Source organism: Xiphophorus hellerii, chromosome 23 (assembly GCF_003331165.1).
Source record: "Xiphophorus hellerii strain 12219 chromosome 23, Xiphophorus_hellerii-4.1, whole genome shotgun sequence".
Classification (NCBI taxonomy): Eukaryota; Metazoa; Chordata; class Actinopteri; order Cyprinodontiformes; family Poeciliidae; genus Xiphophorus; species Xiphophorus hellerii.
Genome location: NC_045694.1, coordinates 20,848,485 through 20,874,223, shown reverse-complemented (window position 1 = coordinate 20,874,223; position 25,739 = coordinate 20,848,485). Strand labels below are relative to the sequence as shown.

General features: G+C 39.3%; 1 protein-coding gene across 5 annotated transcripts in view; it reads right to left on the bottom strand.

Moving 5' to 3' along the window:
• The window catches only part of gria3b (glutamate receptor, ionotropic, AMPA 3b), a 109,445-nt gene that overhangs the window by 64,268 nt on the left and 19,438 nt on the right, over positions 1 to 25,739 (bottom strand). For all 5 annotated transcript variants that reach the window (XM_032554440.1, XM_032554438.1, XM_032554439.1 and 2 more), the window contains exon 3: positions 5,393 to 5,632. In XM_032554440.1, coding sequence (XP_032410331.1) covers positions 5,393 to 5,632 — 240 coding nt within the window. The remainder of the gene's footprint in view (positions 1 to 5,392; positions 5,633 to 25,739) is intronic.

Genomic DNA, 25,739 nt, shown 5'->3' with positions numbered 1-25,739 from the left:
AAAGCATTTTTTGCCTGTCCAATAACAGAGCTAAATGAATAGTGTGGCTGTAATTAATCTTTTCTATTGACTGAATAAAAACCTCTTGGTACTACTCAGCTGTTTTTCCCTCTCTGTATTTTTCTCTCTAATAGGAGAGTTTGGAAAATAATTGCAAAGTTGCTGCCAGTGTTGTGGAAGATCAAATCTTTTATCAAACACAAATTAGAAAGCAAAAAGGAAAATATATTTCAACAGGTGATTAGTGTTGCACATCCCGAGCACAGGGTCATTTGCAATTCTCATTTATTTATTTAATTCGATGCTTGTGTTCAGCACATCGTAAATGTAGCCTCTCATGAAAAGGAAATGTGCTATATTTAGCTTTTATTGTTGCTTTCACCAATGTCCTCTCCGAAGACCTTGTATATGGAAATTATTTTTCTAAACACATCTCCCTTATTTATTTTTTCAAGAAACATTTTTGAAAGAATAAGCAAAAACCAGTTTTTCCTTCAGACAAACAAAGCAAAACTGCCTGGCAATAAAATAAAGTTGTGCAGTCTCACAAAACATTATTTAATTGCCAAAACTGACTGGCAGTAAAATAAAGTCGTGAAGTCTCACATTTTCAGCAGGGCAACGTTCTAACATAAAACCTTCATTTTGTTGTTAAATTATTGTCAGGTATAGTTTGATTCACGATGGCATCTAAAATGTGGCGATTGTATGTTTTACCTGAAGAAAATGTCACCTAAACAGGTAAGAAAGAAACTTTTAAGTAGCCACTAACATTAAGTGGAAATCTTTTTTGCATTTGTATAAAAAATTATATTTATAGGACATTTATCATTTTCTTTTCACTTCACAGTTATGCACTTTGTTGTGTTTGTTTATCACATGAAATATAAATCAAATGAATTGAGGTTTGGTTTTATAATGTAACAAGGTGTACAGAAAAAAAAATCATGTGAAATGACATGTTGACAAGCTACAAGAACTAGTATTGTTGTCAGTGGAATAAAAACCTAGAGTAAGCTAGCTACCGAGTGAAATAACCTGAATAATTTGGAACATAGCATTTTCTCTGAAGCTCAAGCATTACTTATATAAAACTAGAACCACAGAGAGAAACTTAAAGATATGCAATGAGTATTTCACTATGCATTGGAGAAACTTATTTGAAAAATGTTATAGGCAATTTACTATTAAAATACAAGGCTAATTAGCCCACAAGTAAATCACAATAAGTTGTTTTTCAAAGTAATTAATAGAGATAGCCAGAGTTAGAGAAGCACAATATTATAAAAGCTTGCAAAGGTGATGATATCTTTAACTCTGACGGTGACTAAAGCCGTTGTGGTATGTGCCTGTTTTCTTATTTCTCTTTCTCATCTGTGCTTGAGATCTTTACCATTTGGGGGATGATCATTTATGTCCAATGTGAACATATGCAGCAGTGAAACGATGCCCAACTGGCTAAGTCTTACATTAGCATGAAAAATGCAAGTTTGTAAGATTTGGACTATATCAGCCAACAGTCATTGGTGATATAAATATTGCAAACACTGATATTGCAATGACAACATTTTAAATATATGTTGTTAGGCCCAACCAGTGTAGACAACTTCAAGCAGATTATGATCCTAACTCAGATTAGGTTCCGTACTTTGACTGGACCATTCTAACACATGAATATGGTCGGGTCAAAATCAGTCAACAACATTCAACAAGCGGTCAAGTACAGGACATTGGTTCTTGCTCACACCCTTAAAGGTCCACAAGACACACCTAGCTGAGTTCCTGTGAAACCTCTCCCACTACAGTTTACATCATGGTGTTTTGCCATATGTGTGATCTACAGTTAAATAGTAAACACAGCAATCATAGCAGAAAGCAACAACTATTACAAGTTCACAAGTTCAGAAGAAGAGGAAATAGTCATTGACAAGCTGCAGTATCTAATTTTTTCCTCATGTTTTTGAAAAAAAGAACAGAAGGCATCAGTGGGACGTTCTCCTGCTGCACAGGACCAGAACTAAGCGGGCGGAGTTCAGTGTTTTGGACCAACGGTACATACTTCCTCACCGCCTCAGAAAATTGCCATCTTGCTCTCATGCTGAAAAAGCTTCTGGCAATTGAGTAGTCAAGGCTGTTTGGCGCATCAACAAACACGGCCACAAAATTCAGATCATTCACACAATAGTTGTGAATGATCTGCGAAAACTTTGCAAGAAGGGTTGTGACAAGACGGGACAGACGATATGAGACTGAGTACAAAATGATGCGATTTTCATCATGCATCTGCGACCTTGAGAACCAATTTGCTTTATATAATTTAACCCTTAAAACCATTTAAGTTTAAAACACGGACACAGAAAAGTAGAATAATAGACAGGGTTTTTTATCTTGCCCTTTATCTAAGACTTTTGTTTTGTTTTGTTTTAGTTTATCAAATCAAGCCAACATTTGACTGAAAAAACTAGAATTTGTCTTTGTGGATCAAAGTGCACATCTCATCGCTTTGAGTGCGTAGATAATGTCAGCATGAAAAATCTGATCAGAATAATAAATAAAATCATTTGAAAGACTTTACTACAATGTATTGAATTGTCTGCCAGTTTCCCCTTCCTTCAGAGCGAGTCTAATAGGAAAACATGCACCCTTGAAAACAGTTTTCCCCCTGTCACTCCTCTTGCTTTGGCCAGCAGTCAGTGTCCACGATGCCAGGGGAGCTGCACTACCTGATAAGCAAAGGTAGAGGCTCTCTGACACATCTGTCTGCTTGATGAGCCAAGTGTCAAAGCCCCCCAAAGTGCTGGATGAAGTGCATCAATAAACGACTTTAATCCCCTCCTGGGGCCAATGTCCTCCCACTAATAAGGGATCGTTTTACACCGCTGGCTGTAAGCAGAGAGGTAAAAGTGGCTTGGCATGCGCCTCAGCACGCGGATGTGCTCTACGCTGGGAATTGTCTGTACACAGGTAACAGGCTGTAAATCACAGGCGCCTGCTGTTGCTTTAATTGTCGGACTGAATTGGTGTTTGCTTCCTGTTTGTTTCATTCTTGTTTAACCTCTCTCTGTTGCCCCCTTTTGCCATTTTGTTTTTTAAAAGACCATGTCCATTTGTCATCACTAGCTCTCCATCTTTCCAATACTTCCTGCAATTTTGACTTTCAGGCCATTTTCCTCTCATACCACTCCAACTCTATCCCAGAAAGTTTCAGACACTACAGAAAGTAACATAAAATAGTAATAAAAAATAAAAAAAATAAAAAACAGAAGCACAGGGGCTGAGCAGTATTGGTTGTTCTGAAGGACATGTGGGTTGCTTGCATCCGCAGGGGAGAACCAATGAGTGTCCTAGTCAGAGTGACCCTAATTAACCACATATTATCTACAGGCTGTGCAGAGGATTAAGGCCCTTAGCTGTGGACCGTTCAGGCCTGGAGACCCAGGGAAAGAGGACTCTGCATGAAAACCCACTTCATATTCTGCCTCAAACCTGAATTTAGATAAAAGTGGGAATGTGAGACTGGACCTCAAAAGATCCAAGTAAGAAGGCAGAATGCAGAAGAGAAATGTGGCTGGGATTATACAGTTGTATAAAATTTAAACATTTGCCACTGTGTTTTCCATTTTTGCCTTTTATTAAACCTAAATGTTATGTTATGAGGCAAGGATAACCCAAGACAATACAAAAAAGCAATTATTAAAATGACAGTTTTATATATAAAAAATGCAATCATCCTAACGAGCCTAACACCAGGTGAAGAAGTAATCACCTTCTTGTTAACTTGTTTACTGTGGCTAAAAATGTTTATTTTAATTTTTTTTTTTTTTTGGAAAGCTAAGTTGAATTTCACTAAAGCTGCCAGATCTGTAGAATCAACAAAATATTCAAAAATAACATCTATGACAACATAAATAAGGTTTAGTGGTCTTAAAATATTATCTGCTTGTGTTTAGATTTAAAGAGAGAAATAGTTACTGTGATATCATCCTGGAAAGGATTACAAAGTTATTTCTAAGGTTTAGGAAAACTAGTAAACTATACTAAGAGTCATTATCCATAAACAACGGAGGTGAAACTTCAAAGAAGTGGTTGGCTGACCAAAACTATTCCAAAAGCTGATTGATGACTTTTTAAGTGTCATTTAGGAACCCAGAACATCTAAAGCACAACAGACCTCACTTGCTTCAGTTAAGTTCAGTTTTCACAATTCAGCAGTGAAAAAGAGTTTGGGCATAATTGGAACCCATGGGAGACTTCCAGGGCTGCTAACCAAAAAGAACATAAATTCATGCCTGATAATTCTGAAAAATATCTGGACTATCCCTGAAATCTGTGAGAAAATATTCTTTGGACACCTTACAAAAAGTCAGTCTTTTTGGACTTACAAAACAAAACTATAAAATTAATACCACATCAATGATTAAGCTTGGTAGTTGGATGGCCTTGAGCTACTTTGTTTCTGATGGTTGCATCTGATGGTTTGCTGTTGCTGATGAAATTCAGCTTTCATCAAGTTATTTTAAATTGTTGATAAAATTTCTTCATGGTCTTAAACATGTGACAAAAAAGCTAAAAGAATAACTGTATAAAGGATAAATACTTTTTCACAGCACTGGATCTGCTGGTCAGGGCTTTTCTATAACTACTAAATATAGCAACCACAATTCACAATGCACATTCCCAGGAAAACACTGTTTCTGGCACGCTTACAAAGAGGAACAGATATTTTGACTTCGTCTGTCATCTGCTGGAAATCTCCCTCTCCCCCTAGCAAGGTGATGTTTGAACAAATTGAAGTTACGGTAGGAGGAGAGGATCATTTTTCTGTTGAGAGATAATGAGCTCATTTTCCCGCCTGACATTAGAAATCCAAGAAATTAAAACTTTCCTGTGTTGACAGGTTGTCATGTACACAGCATCCACAATGCAAGGCAATCTGGGGACTACACAGAGCCCCCATTGAAGCAACACAATGAACTGCTCCCGCAGGCCGCCGCAGAGTCTGATTTCGGTTGGAAACACTTTAGTAGCAGCTGTGACATACCTCATTTCAGTTGAAAGACGAGCCAATATCAACAACATGATTAAAGAGGAGATTAACTGGCATCAACTGTTGGATGGATCCAAATGCTACAGCTCATAAAAGTGCTATTGCTTTTAGAGAGGTAGAGTATTACAAGGGTGATGCTTTGCAAGTGAATGCATTTCATATTTTCATAATACCAAAATATTCTATTAGAGTTATAACAGTGCAACTCTTCATGAGGCTCCCATGGGGTATTACAGAGCAAATTTAAACTTCCATTATCCTGCTACGCGTTAGCTTTATGGAGTCACTAGAACACAGTTCTCGGCTGTAATCCAGTCCAGCCCGGCTCAAGACTCTTCAACTTACCTCGATCGGTGTCATAGAGGTAAACAAACTTCTGCCACTTGTAGTAGGAGAGCAGGCTGAGCACAGCACCTCTCAGGGTCGGCCGCATCTGGATGACAAACTGCACCTCGTTATCGGTGGGGTAACTGGGCGTGACAAAGGAGGTGTGCAGAGCGCCGCAGAAGGAGGTCAAGGTGTTCATGGACTTCTTGTCGTAGAATCCGAAGATGGCGTACACCCCACGGGAGAACTGGGAGCAAACTGCAGGGACAGAAAAGTGCAAGAGGACATGCGTCAGCATGTTTTCACTTTTGTTAGCTTGAGCTTCATTACTTCAGGGTGTAATCGTTCTTTATGTGGCAAACACACAACAGACTGAAAAAGGGATCATCTGTATGTAAATGCTCTGTGTGCTTGATAACTAGTGAAAAGAATGTAAATAAATAAACACACAAATGCAGATGCTCACAACATTAAGCTGTGACATTTTCCTCATTTTATATTTAATGGCTTTCAAGATGCATGTAACAATCTACAGTGCCTTGAAAAAGGCACTGTAGATGCCTCTTGATCTACAGAGGCATCTTGATTTTTTTAGTCATGCCTGACATCATAACCACAAATTTCAACATGTTATATTGGAAGTTTATGTGACAAACCAATACAAAGTAGTACATAATTGCAAAGCAGAAGGAAAATTATTTTTAACATTTTTGATTAAAAAAAGGAATGTGTTGAACATTTGTAATCCCCTTTACTTTGTGAACTAAGTAGAGATTGCCTGTAGTTCATTCTCAGTAGAACTGTTTTGTGAAAGCCTCAGAGAATGACATTTAATGCAGGCTTATGTGAGAAAACACTGCTTCATTCGTTTTCTAAAAGTGGGAACATGATGGCTTAATAGCTAACCTAAGTTTTACTGTTTTGGCCTCAATTCAAAGTAGTATATGTAGCAAAAAACGAATGTTGTACATAGTGATAAACACTCGGTCCCTATTCAAAAACGGATATGGCTTTGTCATAATGTACGATGCTTTTTTTTTTTTTTTGCTGGCCAGAGTAAACGAGAAAATGGATAGAAATAAAAACAGGGAATTATCACATGAAATCCCTGTACTATAAAATGAAACGTGGCTATGGAAAAATGTGAAACAGAGAGAGTTGAGAATACTTTTTTCCAGAGCATTATAATCCCTACAGAGCGCCGACAAACCTTTTTGTAATTAAACAAGAATCAGTGCTACAGATGATGTCAATATGATGACTAATATCTGATTTTATTTTCATTTTTATTTTATGACATTTTCTAAAGAAGGCATTCATCATTGCACCGCAAGGACTTGAAGAATCTTGGCTGAAAAGACTAAAAACTCACAACGACTGTTTGATGAATAAAACATCACATAAATCAGCCTGGAAATGACAATACTAAATCGTCACTCTAAGAGAATGCAATATAGTTTTGAAGATTAACATTTGTAAGTGAATTCTGTAAGCATAAAAAGATATAAAACTTTAGGTAATTTTATAAAAAAATATATTTCTGAAATGTTTAAATATGCAATGCCATTTCAAGCCCTGATGTATAGAAAACTGAGGTCAAAAAGTAAATATCACTTTAGGTAATGGTAAATCTTAGTCATCTGATGACATCCAAATCAGTGCACTGCATCCAAAAAGATAGCCCGCTTTCCCACAGAATCTGTTGATAAAGGCTGCAGCTTGTATGCTGGGAAAGTGGCAGGCAGCGGATAGAAACGTCACAACATTCAGTGAAAGCTTCCAGCTCCAGCTCGAAGCTCCCAGCAGTTATCTCTCTGCTCCCTCATCCAAAGTGAACAAGTCACTGCGGTATTCACAGCAGCTGTGAGCGCTGCTGCTTCCTGTCCCCGCTTCAGTTGGCTCCCTCCAAAAGAGCTGCGAACGTCAACCCTTTTCACCTCCAGTAGAAAAACACAACGAGTGAACTTTCACTTTCAGCAGTCTTGTAAATAATAGTTGTGGCAGGTTGTGGCAAGTGTTTAATGTAACAAGTGTCATCAAATGCAAAATAGATATTTTTTTTTTTTTAGACAGGCCAAGAGAGTTTGAAAAATAAAATCCTTAGAAAGTTTTAAAAAAACGATGCTTAATTGGGCATTTACTTTCAGAGTGAGCAAAACAAATATTTTATTAGATTTGGTATTGTCTGGAAAAAAACTACACCCCAACAATCCTGGAATTGTACAGCTCAGCAAAATGATCACTTTCTTCGTCAGAAAGAGCTTGTGGCATTTCTTCAGAGACCACAACAAATGGTTTGTGTATTCATCTTGCACTCTAGTGAGACAGCATAAATTGCTAGGCTTGAACAGCTTCCATTAAGTCAGAAGCCATTAAGGTGTAAACTAATATTAAAAGCTACAGGTGTGTTTTGGTTGCCTGCTCTATCATAAACATATTCTGATTGACTCTCCAGTTTTCCTGCTGGGTAATCAAGCATTCTCATCACTCTTAAACACTTTGAATATTACAGTTCAGCAGTTCAGTTGACAAGGGTGGGGGATGGCTTTATCCAATCCTATTTGATGGCTGTTTCAAATGTTTGTTTCTGATTCCCTGATGGATATTCAGTTAGGTTACACAGTGAGATATCGCTTCGACTCCTGCCTTAAATAGGGGGTGTTAGTAACAAACAGTCACAGAGGTGACAGTTCTTATTTTATGCCCTCTAATCAGGCTGAGGTTACTTCTTTATTCTCTCCCCGTGGGGGTTTTGAGCCTTTGTGATTGAATGTGAAACCCCCCTCTGATGTTCAAAGAACAACATGATGGTGCTCAGATATTTGGCTCTTAAGCAGAGTTACTGTGTGAATGAGAGATCTCATCACTGGTGTGATTTGCCTCATCTGCTATTATTCTGTTCCCTTACCATCTACGCTCAGACAAGGACCTCTTCCAAAGTATTCCTGATCTCTGTCTTTCTCTCTCTTTCTCACACAACAAAGCTTCTTGATAAGTGAATCAACAACTGGGCTGCAGCATTGTGGGTAAGGGCTGCAGGGTGAGAGGGACAATCTCCCAAAGTGAATGCGAGCCAGTGAGAGTTGCAGCCCTTGTCGAAACCCGGCTTCCTCTGCACTTCCTCTTAATTTGGGCGAGCACTGACATAAGACCTATCCTACGGGTCTAGATCCAGCAGCTCCTTTATCTCAGCTGAGCTGTCCTGTGCCTTCAGGGTTAACCTTTGAGCAAGCCCAGACGTCGTTACCAAATCATCCTCTGTTGAAACCCTTTGGTAGTTCTCTGAGATGAACTTATTCTAGTGGAAATGTTTAGGGGGCTGCTGTGATTCCAAGAACAATGCCATCTTGAATAATCTGAGCTCAATAAAGATTGTCTCAAGGAGGTGACATTTGCACAGATGCATTCTGCTTTTGTTTTGCAGGTTTACTCCGGTCATTTTCTTTCCAAAAGACATGCCTGCACCCTCTCCTCTTTTTACGCAACCCATACCTAACTGTTGCTGAAGGTAGTAAACAATCATGTCTTCAGAATCTGCTGCTGCACCTCCGCCTTTAGAGTCAGCCTTAATGAACATCAATTGTGCCTGCTTACACAGCACCAGGGGGCTTGTTGTTGTAGCAATGTGTATACGTTGCGCTATAGACCCTTCTAGAGTTATTCTACAACTACATACAATTAACGGGAGCAGTGATATTGATTTTTAGTAGAGCACTTTAAGCTTGGTGCAGAAGGCTCTTGTTTTTTTTTCTCTCTCAATCACTACTGGGCAAGTTCCAGTTAAAAACAAACATAAACAGCCATCTTCAGGGCTTTGCTGTTTGTGCTAACTAACAAACAGGTGCATGGATGGAAATAAAAATAAAAACGCAACCTTCATCCAGCTGAGGCGGCTTGATGTGGGCAATGGCTTTCTGCCCAGAGAAGCACGGCTTGGCAGACAGCCATGACGCAAGAAAAGTTATCCATCTATCATTGGCCCCGGAGCTAGTTTTCAACTGCTTACTCGTATGTCCAGTCGATAGGAATGGGCGCTCCCTATTTAATGCACAGTGCAAGCACTGCTAAGAAGTAATAATGATATTGTTTTGCAATGCAGGTGCCTGATAATGTTGAAGTTAGTGCCTGATTTGAAGCTAATGATTTGCCCCAATGATGATAATAGACTATTTTGATGTTTCTATGGAGTCTAGGGTGCATTTCACCACACCTTGCTCAAAATATTAAACATTTTACCATTTCAGTCATTAACTAAATAGGCTTACACTGAAAATAACTTGAACATGATTTGAGATTTGTGAAGTCTATTTGTAAGAACTAAAGTAACAATTGCAACATATTCCAAATGTACTATTATCATAGTATGCAATGACTGTCTAGATTGCAACATGTGTTAGCAGCTGATCATTAAAGATCTGCCTTTGTCATGTTTTAAAATGCATAAAGTAAAACTATAATTCTCTACTTCATGTTTCGTTATTGTTACCTTTGATGTTTCTACACTGCAGCCTGTGGGTGGGACTCATGTTGACACCCTGGAGTGAATACCACATGTCTGCAGAAAACCATCAATCTTTTCTCATTTGTAGTGACGTTAATCCATTCTTGTCTTTTAAGTGTAGAAACTCATGGAAACAATCAGCAGTACTAAGTTTTGTTAGTCTGATTTACAGCTTTCTTCTGTGACCAATTTGCTAACAGGACCTATTTGCAGCTTTTAGGAGATGCAAGCTGGTTTCTGGTGATGTCCAGAAATTAGACCACACAAGAAGCTGAAAGGTGTTGGATTTTTAATCAGGTTGATGGCTCGGGTTACCTATAAAAAGGGAATTATTCCAGATTTGTCTGTGATAGGCACCACTAGTTTATTTTTATCTCACAAGGAACTGACAGTAAATTGTTTATGTTTTACGTGGGTGTTAACCTGATGGTCTTGTATCTTTAGCACTGTAATTCCTCCAGGCCTGAATTATTACCCAACAGGCTGAGTTAATGTAATGTTAATTTATCTCAGTCCTGACAGAAGGTGTGCAGGTCATGATCTACGCTGCGTAATGCTTTATGGGATTATGGACTTTTGTAGTGGAGGTTATGTCCTTTCTACTCTAGTTAGTTGCTAAAGTAACAAAAAGAGGAAGGTTGCTGTTTATTTAGAGAAACTGAATTTAGAGTTGTTACAGTGACTTTCTATGGCTCTCCTCTCTCTCTCAATCCTGTTGGTTAGTTATGGACCGGATGTGCGGCGAACGCTCTGCAGCGCAACTTAAAAACGACACAAACATGAACAGAGGACTCACTCATCTCCGCTTTCTGTGAACATTACGGTTTCTCATGCAGCCTCAGTGGAGAAAAGAGACGGGGGCAAAAAGTTATGCTTCTTTAAAAGGCAGTACCTCACTCTGCATTTAACTGAATTACTCACCTGAAACAATATCACTGCTGGGTCATAAGGCTACCTGCAGGGTCTGGTGGGGAGTTTCCTAACAGCTGTGCATGACACATTCAGGTACAGCTAGAAAATTAAATTTTATAAATGTCAAACAACCCTAAAGTGGTTCAAATATGTTTTATTGTGAAACATGTTGTATTCTAACATTTCTGTACCGTTTTCTGTTTATATTATTGCATAATCTATCTCCAGACATGCGCAATGTCTGATTAGTATTTTTTCCAAGTAAAAAGTCACAGAATATTTTAATAGCCTCGCATTTCTAATGCAATTACTATGACCTACACCTTTGCCAGATTGTTGTACATAATGAAGATGTATTGCTACCTTAAACTTTTTTTCAGTTTTATCCGATTACATCTGCAAACTGTATTGAGATTTCATAGACCTTCACAAATTCATTCATAATTGTGAAGTGGGACAAAAATGATAACAATAAAAATCCACAAAATGTGGTGTACATTTGTATTGAGCACCATTTACTCTGATGCCAATAAATTCAATTCAGTACAACCAACCATCTTCAGAGATCACAAATGGCGTGCATCTGTAATTTAGTCTTAGTGATGTAGTTGTTCTGAAAAAGCCTCAAAGGTTTATTAGAGAACATTAGCAAAAAAACCAAAAAAACAAGCATCATAAAGACCAAGGACCAAAGCAAATCGGTCCAACAGAAAGTTGTGGAGAAGTTGCCACACTTTTCACATTGTTTGATCTACAAAACATTTTAAAAGCTGTGTATCCTTTTTCTTCTACTTTTCAATTTTGTTGTAATACAATTACAGTGTATTTATGTTGGTTTAGTACAGAAATATCCCAAGGCAATGCAGTAAGTTTTGTAGTTATTACTTGAAAAATATGTGGAATGTTTAATGGTTATGAATACTCTTGCAAGGCAATTTAAATTTTTATACATTTCTTGTTTAGAAAATCAGATATCAAAGTGCTGTAGAAATTAGTGCTACCCTTGAGATTCTTGAAAATGTAATGTTAATTTAATCTTAAAATAATTTTTGATAATCACTAAACGGTTTTGTGCTTCGACAGGTTGCAGATATTGCTCACTCATTTTTAAGTAAAAAGCAAAGCTAGCCATTTTTGTAGACGCAAGTAGCTACGGCATTTTAATTAAAACTCATACAAAACGCTATTCATGATGGTGCGAGAAGTAGCACACAGATAATCTCAATGAATGTATGAGCAGGTAATTTTACTGTGTAATTTTGCAGTATTACTTTCACCAGCAACAGCGATACTGATCTCGATTAAATACTGAAAAATGTGATCTAATCAGCGATTAATCTTCCTTAAGCTGGTGGGCTTAATTTAAAAAAAACTGGTGTACGGAAATAATGATGACCAATTTGCTTTTACTCGGTGCTAGTGGAAAAAGATAAAGTGTTGGCTATTAAAACAGTGAATACTTGTAACAATAAAAAGAACAAGGGTTGCTTTTTATTAAATTAAAACTTTATACCTTTTTGTTGTTACATTCAGTTGCCACATCACTTATTTCCTATTAATATGACTGTATGCAATAAAATAGGAAGTAAGACTGAACTAGAACAGAAACTTCTTTCATTAATACAAAAACAAAACCACTGAGTAAAAAAAAAATAAAGCCGGCTTCATGTAATATCATATTTTAAGCAAATAAAGCCATGGATCAGAATTATTATAGGTCCCTTGATATTCTGAAATGTACACTGTTTATCACTTTGTAACAGAGTTGTCCTCCTATGCTGTACTGACCCTCCTCTCTTCCATCACTTCAGCATCTCTTTCTTGTCTCATCTTCTTTACCCTCTCCTCCCAATTTGACCTCTTATTTTTTCTCTCCTGTCTTTTGGCCATCTGGTCATCCCCCAAAGCACACATCCTCTTCAGGCATGGCAGTCTTTCTCTCCACCTGAGTGCCTCTCACTTTTCTCCCTCTCTCAGATTGTTTCCCCCATAATATCGCTCGGCTCCATCAGTGGAGCGCAGATTCGTGCTGGACTTAGGCAGGGAAAAAAAATTTCGCGGTGTGGTGGAGCAGAGGCGCTGTGCAGAAATGCCCTGGCCTCAGTTTCATCTCTTAGCAATTAAATAGAAATGAAATAAATGTTACGCTCCGGATGGAAATAAAGGCAGCTGAGCTGCTCTCCAACTCTGAAGAAGTTATGTATCAACTAATATGATTCCGGGAGCATCACCTGGAATTTCAATAAGGCTAATTTTATTTAGGTCGGACAACCATGTGCATGCAGACAAAGTCATTACAGGGGTTTGTATTTGACTGAGTGGTAAACAACATCCCTCTCATCTGCTCTTTCTCTTTTCTGTTCTCCTTAATCCTATTTTTTCCCTTCTTTCTCTGCAGCTAAGTGTGGCTCTCCTCCCCCCTCCTCCTGCAGCAGGAAACCATGCATCCCATCTCCAGTTCACTGGTCAAACACACAGTGTGCCGCCCTCATTCCCTTCTATAATCAGGACACTCTGTAGCGTACGGGGATGTTACATTTCCAATGCATCACTTAAGATGGCTGACCTGGTGTGCTAGTTCAGAGGGAAATGTGACATCTTCCAGGCACTCTGGGCTTATTTATAAAACAGATTACGAATTAAATAATGATAATAATTTCAAAAATGTATATACAACTTTTCACAGACTCGTGGTAATTGGGCTTCAATGCTCTCTCTGGCACAAAAGAGGCTTTATTATTGGAGCCAGGAATGGTTAATGTCAATGATGATTGGATGGCATTAACTGTGTTTCTCGCCTGTGTCACAAAATCCATGTTCTCACTTTCCCGCTTTGGCTCAGCTTCTTCCTTTCTCACGTTTCCTCCATTTTCTGCCAATGTCTCAGTCTCTTTCTCCCTCTGGTCTTCCTCACCGCCGGTTTCTCCCACTCTCCCTGCTGCTCCCATCTAACTCGCCTACAACAGGGCCCGCCATTCCTGCTCGGAACTGAAGAAGGAACGCTGTCACAAGGAGATCTCTTGTAAGTGCCCAAGGGGATTGCATCAGCTCTTGTCATACAGAGACATGAAGTGCTTCAAACTGTTAACTCAAATGGCAGACCCAGATTCAAGAAGTACTCAACAGCCGTGATGCGGTGAGATGATAACGGCAAGCTGTTCCTAGTCCTGCTGAATCAACTTTGAATTATCTGATCTGTAAAAATCACACCAGTGCAAAGGCCAGGATAAACGTGGGAATGTTGAGAATAAAGAATAGCTTAGTTTTTATTATCTTGTACCTCTCAGAGACATAACAATGTGTGATTATGATGACACTTATATTTAGCATTGATTGAGTTAAGGTCAAATGAATTATGCCTTTGGATAAATGTCACACAACATTATAATTCAAAAGGTCTGGCAAAGCTGAGTTCTATTTTTGATTGCATAATCCATCGCTTTTACTTGCAAAGTCAAATATGTCCAGAAAGTAGCACAGTATAGATGAACACTGCTGAGCCGATTAAATAAAGTCACACACTATAATAACTTTACACATGGTGGTGGCAGCAACATGCTGTGGGGCAGTTCTGTAAGAAAACATGTTTATAATGCTATGTATTTTAACACTCTTAAGTAAGGTGGAGGACCTGTGATGCTGTGGCCCTGTTTGTCTTTCAAAATCCCTAGAAACCCCTTCTAAATGCATAGTAATAATAGTGACTTTATTATGCTCTGCAGTATTTGTATATTTTATTTTTTATTTCTATATTTTTACCTTTTTTTTTCTAGTTAGACTAACTACTGTAAGTAGAGCCAAATCTACAGCATGCATATAAACACACAATACACAGTCTGATATGCATCTCTGGGTTAACCTTTCCCCAGGTAGAGTTATCAGGTAGGAGGCTGGACTCAAACATTTTATCTAAAATCCCAAAGTGTTGTGTTTAGGTCACTTTCTGATATTTTTTGTTTTGCCTAAATACTGACAATTAATTATTAGAAATCGCTGTTCTTTGGGCTTTTGGGAATAAACATAAAATCAAAGCCAGCAGATGTTTTGCAGGTGATCACATCTAAAATTCACTTTGCTTTTCACAGAAGCTCCGACTCTCTACAAGAAACTCTGGATTTGACATCTGCCCCGTGTTCAAGTTGCCAGGTTGTGAATTCCCAGCGCTCAGTGCCTCATCTGCTGTTTGGGTTGGAAAACAAGCACAAGCAAGTCACTGGTGTATTCACATCTGTGTCTGCATTTTTTATTTTTTTTGCATATATGCGAGTGCTTACCTGGTGACTGTATATTGGACAATAGAGGCTGGCCTGGTAATGTTTTCACGCTGTGGTTTCTTTGCCCAGAAAACATGAAGGATTAGTTACTGTCAAAGTTGAAACAAGCTTACAACGTACTTTGGGCAACTTCTACGTAATTTTGTGTCATTTTTAGCAAAAGTAGCTGGTCATCAAAATAAATAAATAAATAAAATCATATAAATTTGTAAACACCCCAAACGATCTCCTCTTTGTATTACCCTTTATTGGAGGTAATAGTAATCTGACAGCCAGAAAAGCTTTGAGATCAGCTTCTGCTATTGTGTTTCTCTCTAAAGAAAGATTTTTTTAAAACCTGTTTTTCACCTGTTGTTTGGATGAATGAAGAAAACAAAGTTCTTCTAACCATTACATGTAACATGAGAATCAAAAGCAGCACGAGGAGAGACAGAATTAATTATATTATAATCTCATGTTTTCAGGCATGTAGGTCGGCAAAAGTACAGATTTTCAACTTTATCGTCATCATCAATTGTTTATGATAGCACATAATATAATAGCATATGTAGCAGTGAGTATCACAAAAAATGTAGAATAAAAATAAACAAAAACATTCTGTTGGTCCTTCTGCCCAAAGTTTGATTATTGTCTTTCTTTTAAAATTAGCTAAAAAATGAAGAAGAAAAAAAACCATACCAGAAACATCAAGATGCCTATTTAATTGAACTTAAAAACAAGTCTCATCTGGTGTTTTATCACTTTTCCAAAAGAAATTATGTGGAACAAACGCTCCTTTTATTTGAGTCACTGTGGTCCTATAAGCAATCTGTTCAGCAAATGGTTCATGCTTGAATAAAGAAAAAGGCAAACACTTGTACTTTTCTTTTAGATGTATAATAAAATTTTCAGCATTAGGTCTGCCTATTGTGTGCGTGTCAAATCTTTCGTTTTCATTATTAATGCCCCGACACATCAAAAGTTTTCCCACTTTGAGTTGCAAAGAAAGAAAATGTGCCATGAATGTGAAATAGACCTTTGGAATTGAGATACAAAGGTCAGCCTTGTGGTTGTATATCTCAACCACAAGACTTCATTTCCTATTCTCTTTCCTGCTTTGTGCCTCACAGTCCTTCAGCCATCAGCCTCCTTGCCTCTCCATCTGCCATTTTGCCGGTACAGTCAGGTAGAGGCGTCTGCTGAGCAATCCTCAAGGGGCTCGGTGACTCAAGTCCATCTCCTTCAGACAGATATTTTCCCCTCTGTGGTCTTATAGTAATGCCTTTGTATAAAATGGCTAAAAACACTGCATGACATATACAGCAAGTAAAAAAAAAAAAAGAGAGCGAAAAAGATGTTTGAATAAGGATGCACCTCAAACATTTAAAACACCAAACCACTCCAAAAGCAATGTGGTTGATCTGCAGAATAATCAGTTTGATAAGACTCCACTGATACATTCTGCATGCCCCTATTCTCTGCATGCCATCTCTTTGACACATGTAATTAGGACTATCTGTGTGAGGAGATAACAGACCTCACCCCTTTGGCCCTTGGTTTACCTCCGCCATGACACACACCAAGATCCCATCCTATTACAGAGTGCAAATAACCTTTTCTTCAGCAGGCTCATGCAGTCCACTATTTGCTGCAATGCAGAGGGGGAAAAAAAGAGTGCTACTGAACTTGTCTCATCCCTTCAAAGTTGATCACTCTGCTCACCTGTCATCACAGTTTACATTGAGGATGGAGGCTAAACACTGACCTTTCCGGTTTTAGCGGTGTGCATTTTTAAGGGGGATTCAGCAGAGTATGAAACATGTACGGCTTATGATAGTCTGTAATTGGATTTCCTGGAAAAGCTGGTGACAAAGTCCCTCACACGCCACTAATCCTCCCAATCACCACTGCAGGCGTAGAGCGTCCTCTTCCTTCTAGATGAATGTGGAAGAAGTGAAGAGAATGGCCCACGAAGTGAGGAAGAGCACAGAGCTCTGCGGACGAGGGCGAGAGATACGGATAGCAGCACAACTGCTTACGGGCAGATACTTTTGAGTGTCGAAGGAGTCCGGCTAATCACCACCTATGAGGTGGAAGAGAAATGATCAGAGGAAGCAGAGCGCCAAGGTCCACAAGAAAAGGCGAGGCGAAGTTCAGCGTGTCACTCTAAAACAGCAAACATTCAAACTGTTGCTGTCAGAAGTGTTGCTGGCCTCTGCCATCACAGCAGGCGGGGCAGATAAGCTGTGCTGAATCATAAGAGACAGTTCACCTTAAGGCTGCCTTTGAGAGTAAAAAGATGCAAGGGGAAACAAATCTCATCCTCATCAAAGAGATGAAAGCAACAGCTTAACAAGATGACACTGAAATATTTGATTCAACTATAAGACTGTTGATCTGAGCAAAGGTTCATGCTGTCATATTTTCTGTGTAATGTCCTGCACACAGCCGACTTGTTTTGAATCCAGTTCATCCAACAGGAAGAATAGCTGTCAGATAAAAACATTTGAAGCAATGCGACTAAGGAGAAAGAAAGAAGAAAGTAACTGCTGGCAAAATGTCACTAAATTACTTATTTACTGACTTCAATTGTGAATTACAGGATCTAGTAGACGCTAGTGCTATTTGTATATTTTGCTTCAGTCAAAGCTTCTCAATCAGATCAACAGTTAATGGATAACTTTCAACTTTTTGTGTCGCAGCTATGAAGTATGGCTCAAATTCACATCTAAAGCAATGTGTCTACTGCACAATGACATCAAATCAGGAAGAAGTATGTATCAATCCTGCCACTGAGAACATTCACATAAAAAAAAAAGCAAGCTACATGTCACTGAGCGATTTTCAGCCTAAATCCTGGTGACAAGGCTGCATTTTAAAACAGAAACCTTGCAGGACCGGTGTCTCCCCGCCATTTGTCGCTTTGTGATAAATCGCAGAATAAGTCAAAGAGGATGGTAGATGGGACCACATGTTTAACCTTGAAGGCATCACTTAAACATTTCCCTTTTTTCTGTCTCAGCCTCAGCGCAGGCGTGGTTAAGTATGTAGAGTCCGACATCACTTTCCATCTTATTAGTGCCCTCGCTGAGACGGTACGCTGTTCCTGAATGATAATGCTTTAGAAAGGAGGAGAGAGATTGAAATGGAAAACAGAGGACTTACATGGCCCTGTGACAAAGTGACTGAAATATAACCTCTTCACATTTCACCGCCTCTGATGGCAAACTCTTAAAAGTAGATTTTATTCTTGCTTGTTAAGTTTTTCTTAAAATAAATTAGTCAAAGGAAAACCTACATTAAATCCTATACAAACTCAGACATCCAACAGAATAAAATATTGTTGTGTTTTTGTTTGATTAGAGAATAAAATGATGAATTGTAGGTCACTAATGTGAAATAAACCTTACTGCTAATCACCAACTCTTTGAATTCCTAAGATGTAGCTTAAGAGGATTATAGGTGTTTATATATATATATATATATATATATATATATATATATATATCCGCTATCTTCAAACTAAAACATTGTTTTTTCAAAGCAATTTTTTTTTCAAGCTATAATTACAACATTGGTATGTGGAATAATAGTAATGGGGTGTAAGTTGAACTCAGCAGCTCATAGACAAGAGATGCTCTAGAAACAAAGATGTGATTTACATCAATTAGGGGTCAATGGTGAAAAATAAGAGAAAACCCTCTTTAGTCGCGAAATATGTTACTTTTATGGTTTCACCAATCTGTTTAGTTATTTTCACTGACATAGAATAAGTGTTACCCTAATGATATCTTGCCAGGTTTGCCTGTGTATCTTTTGTGGGGATTTAAACATAAGTAACATAACATAACTAAGCCTTGTCAAATAAAGTGGAAATTGGATGTTAATTTGCAGACTGTAAAACTGCACAAGTCATGTGTGCCACCAAGGTTCAAAATTAAATACTTTTTATGCAGTCAGTGTGCCACTAAGAGTTTTGATGCCACCACCATCTCAGCCTATTCAAGGATTTGGAATACAGAGCTGAGTGAAACGTAGATTAAGTTACATTCAGAAGTCAGATTAAAATTTTTTGTAAAGTGACGTTTTAGGCAGGTTTAAATCGCAACTTCTGGTTTTTGAAGCATACATGTTTGCATGTATGGTATCTCATGAAGAGAAATGTAATGCTGGACCATTATTTATTTAAAGTATTATATCTTTATGTGCTTTTATGTGTTGAATGATAGGCAGTTATGAAGTAGTGTCATGAAAAAGTAGGTTTCCTAAAATCAACTTGTAGTCTGGCTTACGAGAACAAACCTTTCCTATTTTCAACACATCTTTCTTGGAATCACATAGTTGTTTTATTTCAGCTTCCTCCCACATGTCTTGTTGGGCATAGGTAATACCTGTAACTCCGAGGTTGTGACCAAAAAAGCTTTATACGTTCAGCCTTTGTACCACCAAGCAACAAAAATCTAGACACATAAAACCTTAAAGGTGAAGGTTGGGTAATCAATGGCAGTGAGGGAATTTGGTAATATTTGACATGTTGAGTGAACATGTTATAACATCATGATAGGATTGTGGGCCTTAAATATCTGTAAACAGAAAGGCTAATGCTTGTAACAGAAATAAACTGTATCAAATTACAGGTGTGTACTTGATATGTCACTTAGGTTGGGATATTTTACATGTATCACATTGCCCTATTACAAATTCAGTCACAAACTAAAAATGTACAAGCAACAACCCGGACATATGTTCGTAATATTTAGGAAATTAATGTACCGGTACTACGTGGGTGTTTTTATTATAAATGAATTATTTTCTATCATGCTACTGATGGAAAGAAATCTGCAAAGGACTATTAAGATGCTATGCAACATAGCTACTGCAAATATTTTGTTTGGATTAGCTTTTTATTTCCAGCCACAGCCGACTAATGACAGGATGCACACAGGACCAAATTTGAAAGTGTGAATCAGCTTCCAAAATGGAGCTTTTACTGAAAATAAATTATGTGTTTTGTCATTTTTGCAGTCGCCTTGTTTTTATCTTGTAAATGGGCTTGTCTAACCCAAGGCTTTGTGTCAACACGTACATGGGCTGACTTGGTTTGCTGAACTATTGGGTTTATATTTAGAAATGCAGCTGTGCACTCAAAGACTGCTGAGATGTGTTAGGATACCAATATAACTGATGACCTTAAGTGACACCACAACAGGCATTTGCAATATACAACCTTTAGGAAGGTAGAAAATGACTTGCCTTCAGAGCACATTATGGACTTTGGATGTAAAAACACACTGGCTGCTAAATAACCGCTTAAATCCTCTCATGGAACAAAAGTGTTCATAACTTGTAAATATTTAATTCAGCTACAAGGAGTCCCAAGGCTAAAAAGCATTACTTAGACACAAAGCCCTAGAAACTGGAAGCCCTGAAATGTTCCCTAACTTTTTATAAACTTTGGCCTCAAGAGAATGATTTCAAATTTAGGCTTATTTATGTATAAAAGACACAAAATCAGTCCCAGTACAGCTCGGAGATGGAAACAGACAGAGAAAATATGACAGCTAGCAGGAAAATTTAAAGTCAATGGAGAATCATAAAAATATATATTATAATGGCAGAGTAGAGTAGATGTTTGAGAAATGTACAAGACTTTGAAGAGTTCTTGAGTGATGATGTTGAACAAGAGTTCTTCAGGCTGTCAGATAGCCCCGAAAACACAATTGGATATCTGACTTATATTTCAGTAGTAAGTTTCATCAGCAGCTAAGCCATGTTGCACAGATTTTTAAGGCATAGTAAAAAAAATTTTTAAAACTCTGTGGCATGAGCATGACAGATCTGAAAATCACCTCCAGCTGCATTCAGTCCTTATTCAGTCAAATTGCCTGAGAGTAAAGCAAGATCTATTTGTGACTTTACAGTATTTACCTGTATTACGAAAAACTGCAAAGATGGACCTGAATGGATTGTAGAGAAACTTATGCAATATTTAAATTTGAATATTATGTTTAGCAGTAGCATCATCAGTATTGTTGTTGCGCAACACCCCCCCCCTCCTTTCTGTCTCTACTGTCTCACTCTCTACTTCCTCTTCTGAGAGGGGAGATGTGCTACCAGCTCTCCTTCTAACGGGTTAATTGAGTTTCCTAAATCTGCTGGGATTTACCCTGTCCAGAACTGAAGTAAACTCTGTTTAAGCTGGTTTCGAGAAACGATTCGCCTGGTTTTCTGACGGCCTACATCCAGGTGTCCCACCCTTCTTCCCCCTGTGAATTAGCCAGACTGAGCAGCCTACAGCCAACTAGTTTCACAGAGCACACCTGTTAACGGTCGCTCGTTCTCTATTTTACAACTTGCATTTCTTATTGAACCAGGTAGGTTTTAGTGACTCGGGTGAGTCCCAAGGATGACGTTTTAAATTTGGGCTACCAGCAACCTAAAAACATTTTAAACTTTTTCCTCTCCAGAATCAAACATCACAGCTATTTTACAACCATCAAAGAACTTTAAGGTGACTCATTAACTGAATGTCCACAACATCTTTTAGATTTTCTTTATGCTAAATATTTTATTAGTAAGGCAGTTTTGCAAGGGTCAGTACAGCTTAATTCAGTAGCAGAAATAATCAAATAAGTAAAATCAATCATCTAGTCTGTCTTTCCCTACTGCTGACACTGAAAACTAAAAAAAAGGGAACCTTTGAGAGAGACGGACGGAGTTTGACGTTTCGAACCCCAGACCTGGCACGACGACGAAGAAGGTGCTGCAGCAGGAGGAAGACGCCGATCGATGAAGGCAGGGATCTCTGTAGGTCTGATGATGAAGAAGGTGCTGCAGCAGGAGGAGGAAGTTGATCAGCGAAGGTCAGGATCTCTGTAGGTCTGATGAGCTTCTTCTCCGCATGGATGGTGAGGTCACACAGGACTTGGTGCTGGCAGGAAGAAAGGCACCAGTTCTTCTTCTTTGTCTTTGCCTTTGTCTTTGTCTTCATCTTTGTCTTTGGGGTCTGAACCCAGCTGATGAGAGAAGTGCGATGTGAAGCCACAGGTTGTGGGCCTGACCGGTTGGTCTCCATGAGAAGGACAGTCTTCGGCTCCGTGGCCCCGGCTCTTCTTCAGCTGCAGAGTTCTTTGTCCATCTCTTGGCTCGAAGCTGCCCGGAGGATCCAACAACAGGTTCCTCTTTTGCACCCACCTTATATAGGGTTTCTGACTGCTCAGACAGATGATCTCACATCCATCACTGTCTTACAGACATTTCCTGATGTCTGTGCTAATGTCTCAGGGTTGCTCAACCTCCTAGGTCCCTTGCCTTTCGCCTTTTACCTAAATAAGGCGTTGATCATCTCTGCTCTCCTGTTAGTTCCCCTTTTTCCCTTAACCGTTCACCTTTCACCTACTATCTACCTACAACATATCAGTGATGTTTAATTGCAGTTACACCTTTTACACCATTTCAAGTTCAATGTCAAAATCACATTTATTTTCTTTAGCTTCTCTGATTTAGCATTCATTTATAATTTTATAACCATAACTTATATCACATTTATTTTCTTCAGCTTCTCTGATTTATCATTCATTTATGATTTTATAACCATAACTTATTAATTATACTTATTATAATCCTAATGTGAGTTATTACAGATGTTTTTCTGAAAAGAAACCAAGAATAATACATGATTCTAATTATTTAATACTAAAATTACAGTTACTTGTTTTTCTTGTAAGTGTTCCCACAAATGTACGTGTAAATATTATTACAAGTAAACCAATATTAATATAAGTATTTTACTTTGAATCTTATCAAATTACTCAAAATGTTTAGATTTAATTCTTTAAACTTTCATGCTTTAAAATAAGAAATAGTCTCAGCTATTTTTATAAATCTGCAGGCTGGAAACTTCCTCTTTTTCCAGGAAACCTGCTTTTCCTGTTTAATGACTCTCTCTGTCTGACTATGATTTCTTATGATTAGATAGAAAAAAGTAGAATTAAAGCAAAGTTTGCATGAGACAAAACAACACACACAACCAGATTTATTTTATTGACACCTAAGTCTACTGCTGGGCCTTGATGTCACTTGAGTGATTCATTTTAAAGATAACTTTATTTATTATTACTGTTAAACTAAAATCTCCAGCATGGGGAAGTGGGATGAGCTCGGATTTTCTTGACACCCCCTCCACGAGGTCAGACCTTTCACATGCTGGGAGTCCATCACCCTCCTGCAGTTCGCCGTCCTCATCCCCTGGAAAGAGAAGAGGTTCGTCCGGGATGTGAAGATGCAGATTCTTCATCCTCAGTTGTCACAGAGGGCTCAGTGTAGTCATCAAAACTCCACTTCTCTTGACACCCCCTCCTTGGAGTTTTGATTTCCCCCATGAGGTGATGAATGTCGAAGAAAACTTGGATCGCTCTGATTCTTCTACAGGAACCTTCGTTGGATGAACTGTCGGTTCTTCAGGATGTGGGATGGTTCTTTAGGGAAGATGGGCTGAGACAGAAGGCCTCAAAAAAAAAAATTCTGGCTGTTCAGCAGAGCAAAGCAAAAAGCATAAGCATCATGACACTTTATCCGTAATCATGATCCTTTTCCATTTTAATCCATCAGGTTGTGACAGGAGTTCTTCTTTAGCATAGTCCAATTTCTTCACGGCCCTCCCAGTCCAAAGCCTTGAAGTTGTTCTTTGAACGGCAACCTTCCTGTAATAGTGGCCAGTCTACTGTAGGATGGCATGGTGCTTGATTCTCTGGCCATCTTCTTGTAATGTTCTGGTTCGCTGTAGCTAAGAACTGGCTTGAGCACTGCTTCCTCATGGACCCCTTTCTTCATCAGTAGTACTGTGTTGAAGTTCAGTACTTGCTTTACAAAATCTCGGGCGTTGAATCTCAGCTTGATCACCGTAGTTGCAGGCCGATCTTGAGCTTTAATCCAAACTCTCTGCCCTGTTTTCAGTGACACTTCGAGCTGCAACTTCCCTTTTTCTTCTCTGAGCAAAAAGGAGAAGTGTCTTCGCCTCCCTGCTTTCTGTGACGTGAACGGAGTTCCTCTGCAGGGGAAGACCTGCTCTTCTAGCAGTTGTCACTGTGTCCATCAGCACCAAGAGGTACTTCTCACCTCTCTTTCCTGTTGTCCCCATTGGCTCTGCTACATCCATGCAGACTGAACCCCATGGGACTGTGCTCTTGATGAACAAACCTTCCATCCGCTGCCCTGGGTGCCCTGCGTATCGACCACATACCTCAAAGTCACACAGCTGCATCGGATGGGCTGAAGGGACATCCAGCAGTCCTGCTTGCTCAGTTCTTCACGGGGGTGTAGCACGCCTGCATATTCGAGGGCCTTATGCACGCACCGTACTACCTGGTCCCCGTACTACTCCAGGACCACCTGTCCTTAGGTGTTCTGTCCCACCTCGACACCGGCAGAGACAATCTTTCTTTGTTGGACATAACAGTCCACTTCATCATTCCCACGCCAATGAGCTCCCTCATGCGTGTGTGCTCTTTGATGCTCAACTTCTATCTCCAACTGCATTTTTAGCTCAGCAATCTTTTTCCACAAGTCTTTGTGTGCCACTGGCTTGCCCTTTGCTGTCTCGAAACCATTTTCTTCCCAAATGGCCAAGTCCTCTCTAAGGGCCTGAGCACAGTAGTAACTATCGGTTACTAACCTGGCACTTTTGATTTTCCTTTTTACCAGCTCCAGCAATCCTTCCAGTACTGCCGTCACTTCTCCGGCTTGAGCACTACCGGGAGCTTTTCCTTTCTGACGACATTTCTCTTTACCGTCCTGCTTCAGAATAAATCCCCAGTATGCCGACTGGTCGGACCCCTTTCTGGATCCATCGGTGTAGATTGTCCATTCCGGTTGTCCTGGCTTCTCAGGTGTTTCTTGTGGTTTTTTCTTACTGGTGGGTTGTGCTGGCCCAATTTCAAGCTCCGGGTCCAGCAGGATGTCTTTAACCATGTCTGCGTCTGTGTGATGATGTCAGCTGCTGGTGTTTGTTCCTCTGTTGCCGGATGTCTTCTCGATGGCTGCAGTGGAGGACGCGGTGTGCTTCCTCATCCATCGTCAGCTGATGATACTTTTCTGTGTTTCTTGTGCATGCTTGCAGGCTGGTCTTTTCTTTTCTTGTCAACATGACATCACGATCCACTCCAGCAAGAGTGAGCCAACTTTTCTTTGTCAGGGGTTGATGTTTCAGTTCCTCATTCTTGGAACCAACTTCCCCACTTGCTTCAGGTCTGAGTCACAGTAGCTGTGCAGAAACTGATGCAGTTCTGTTGAGGTCTCCTCTTTCTCCAAACGATCTGGGCGGCCGGCTTCCTCCGGTTTCTTCCCCAGATTTTCCTCCTCGAAGTGATCATCCATCACTCCGTCTCTCTGTCGGTTCGAGTTGTCTATCCCCCAAAGCCTCTCTTTGCGCTCTCGAGCAGGGATGGGTCTAGACTATGTTGGCTACTAGCTTCACTGTCTGGATCCGGTCATCTATCCTCAGTAGAAGCTTTCCCTCACCTGTATGCCATACAGTTACTGCGAGGGTTGTGACTGACGGCCATATCAGTCACCATTAACTCTATTCCCTAAGAGTTAACAAACCAAGTGAGCTATTCAGATCCTCACATCTGTTTTTACTGACTTGGCAGGGCCCTCCTACTCCGTTAGTCGAGTCCCTGTTCGGGCGCCACTTGTTGTT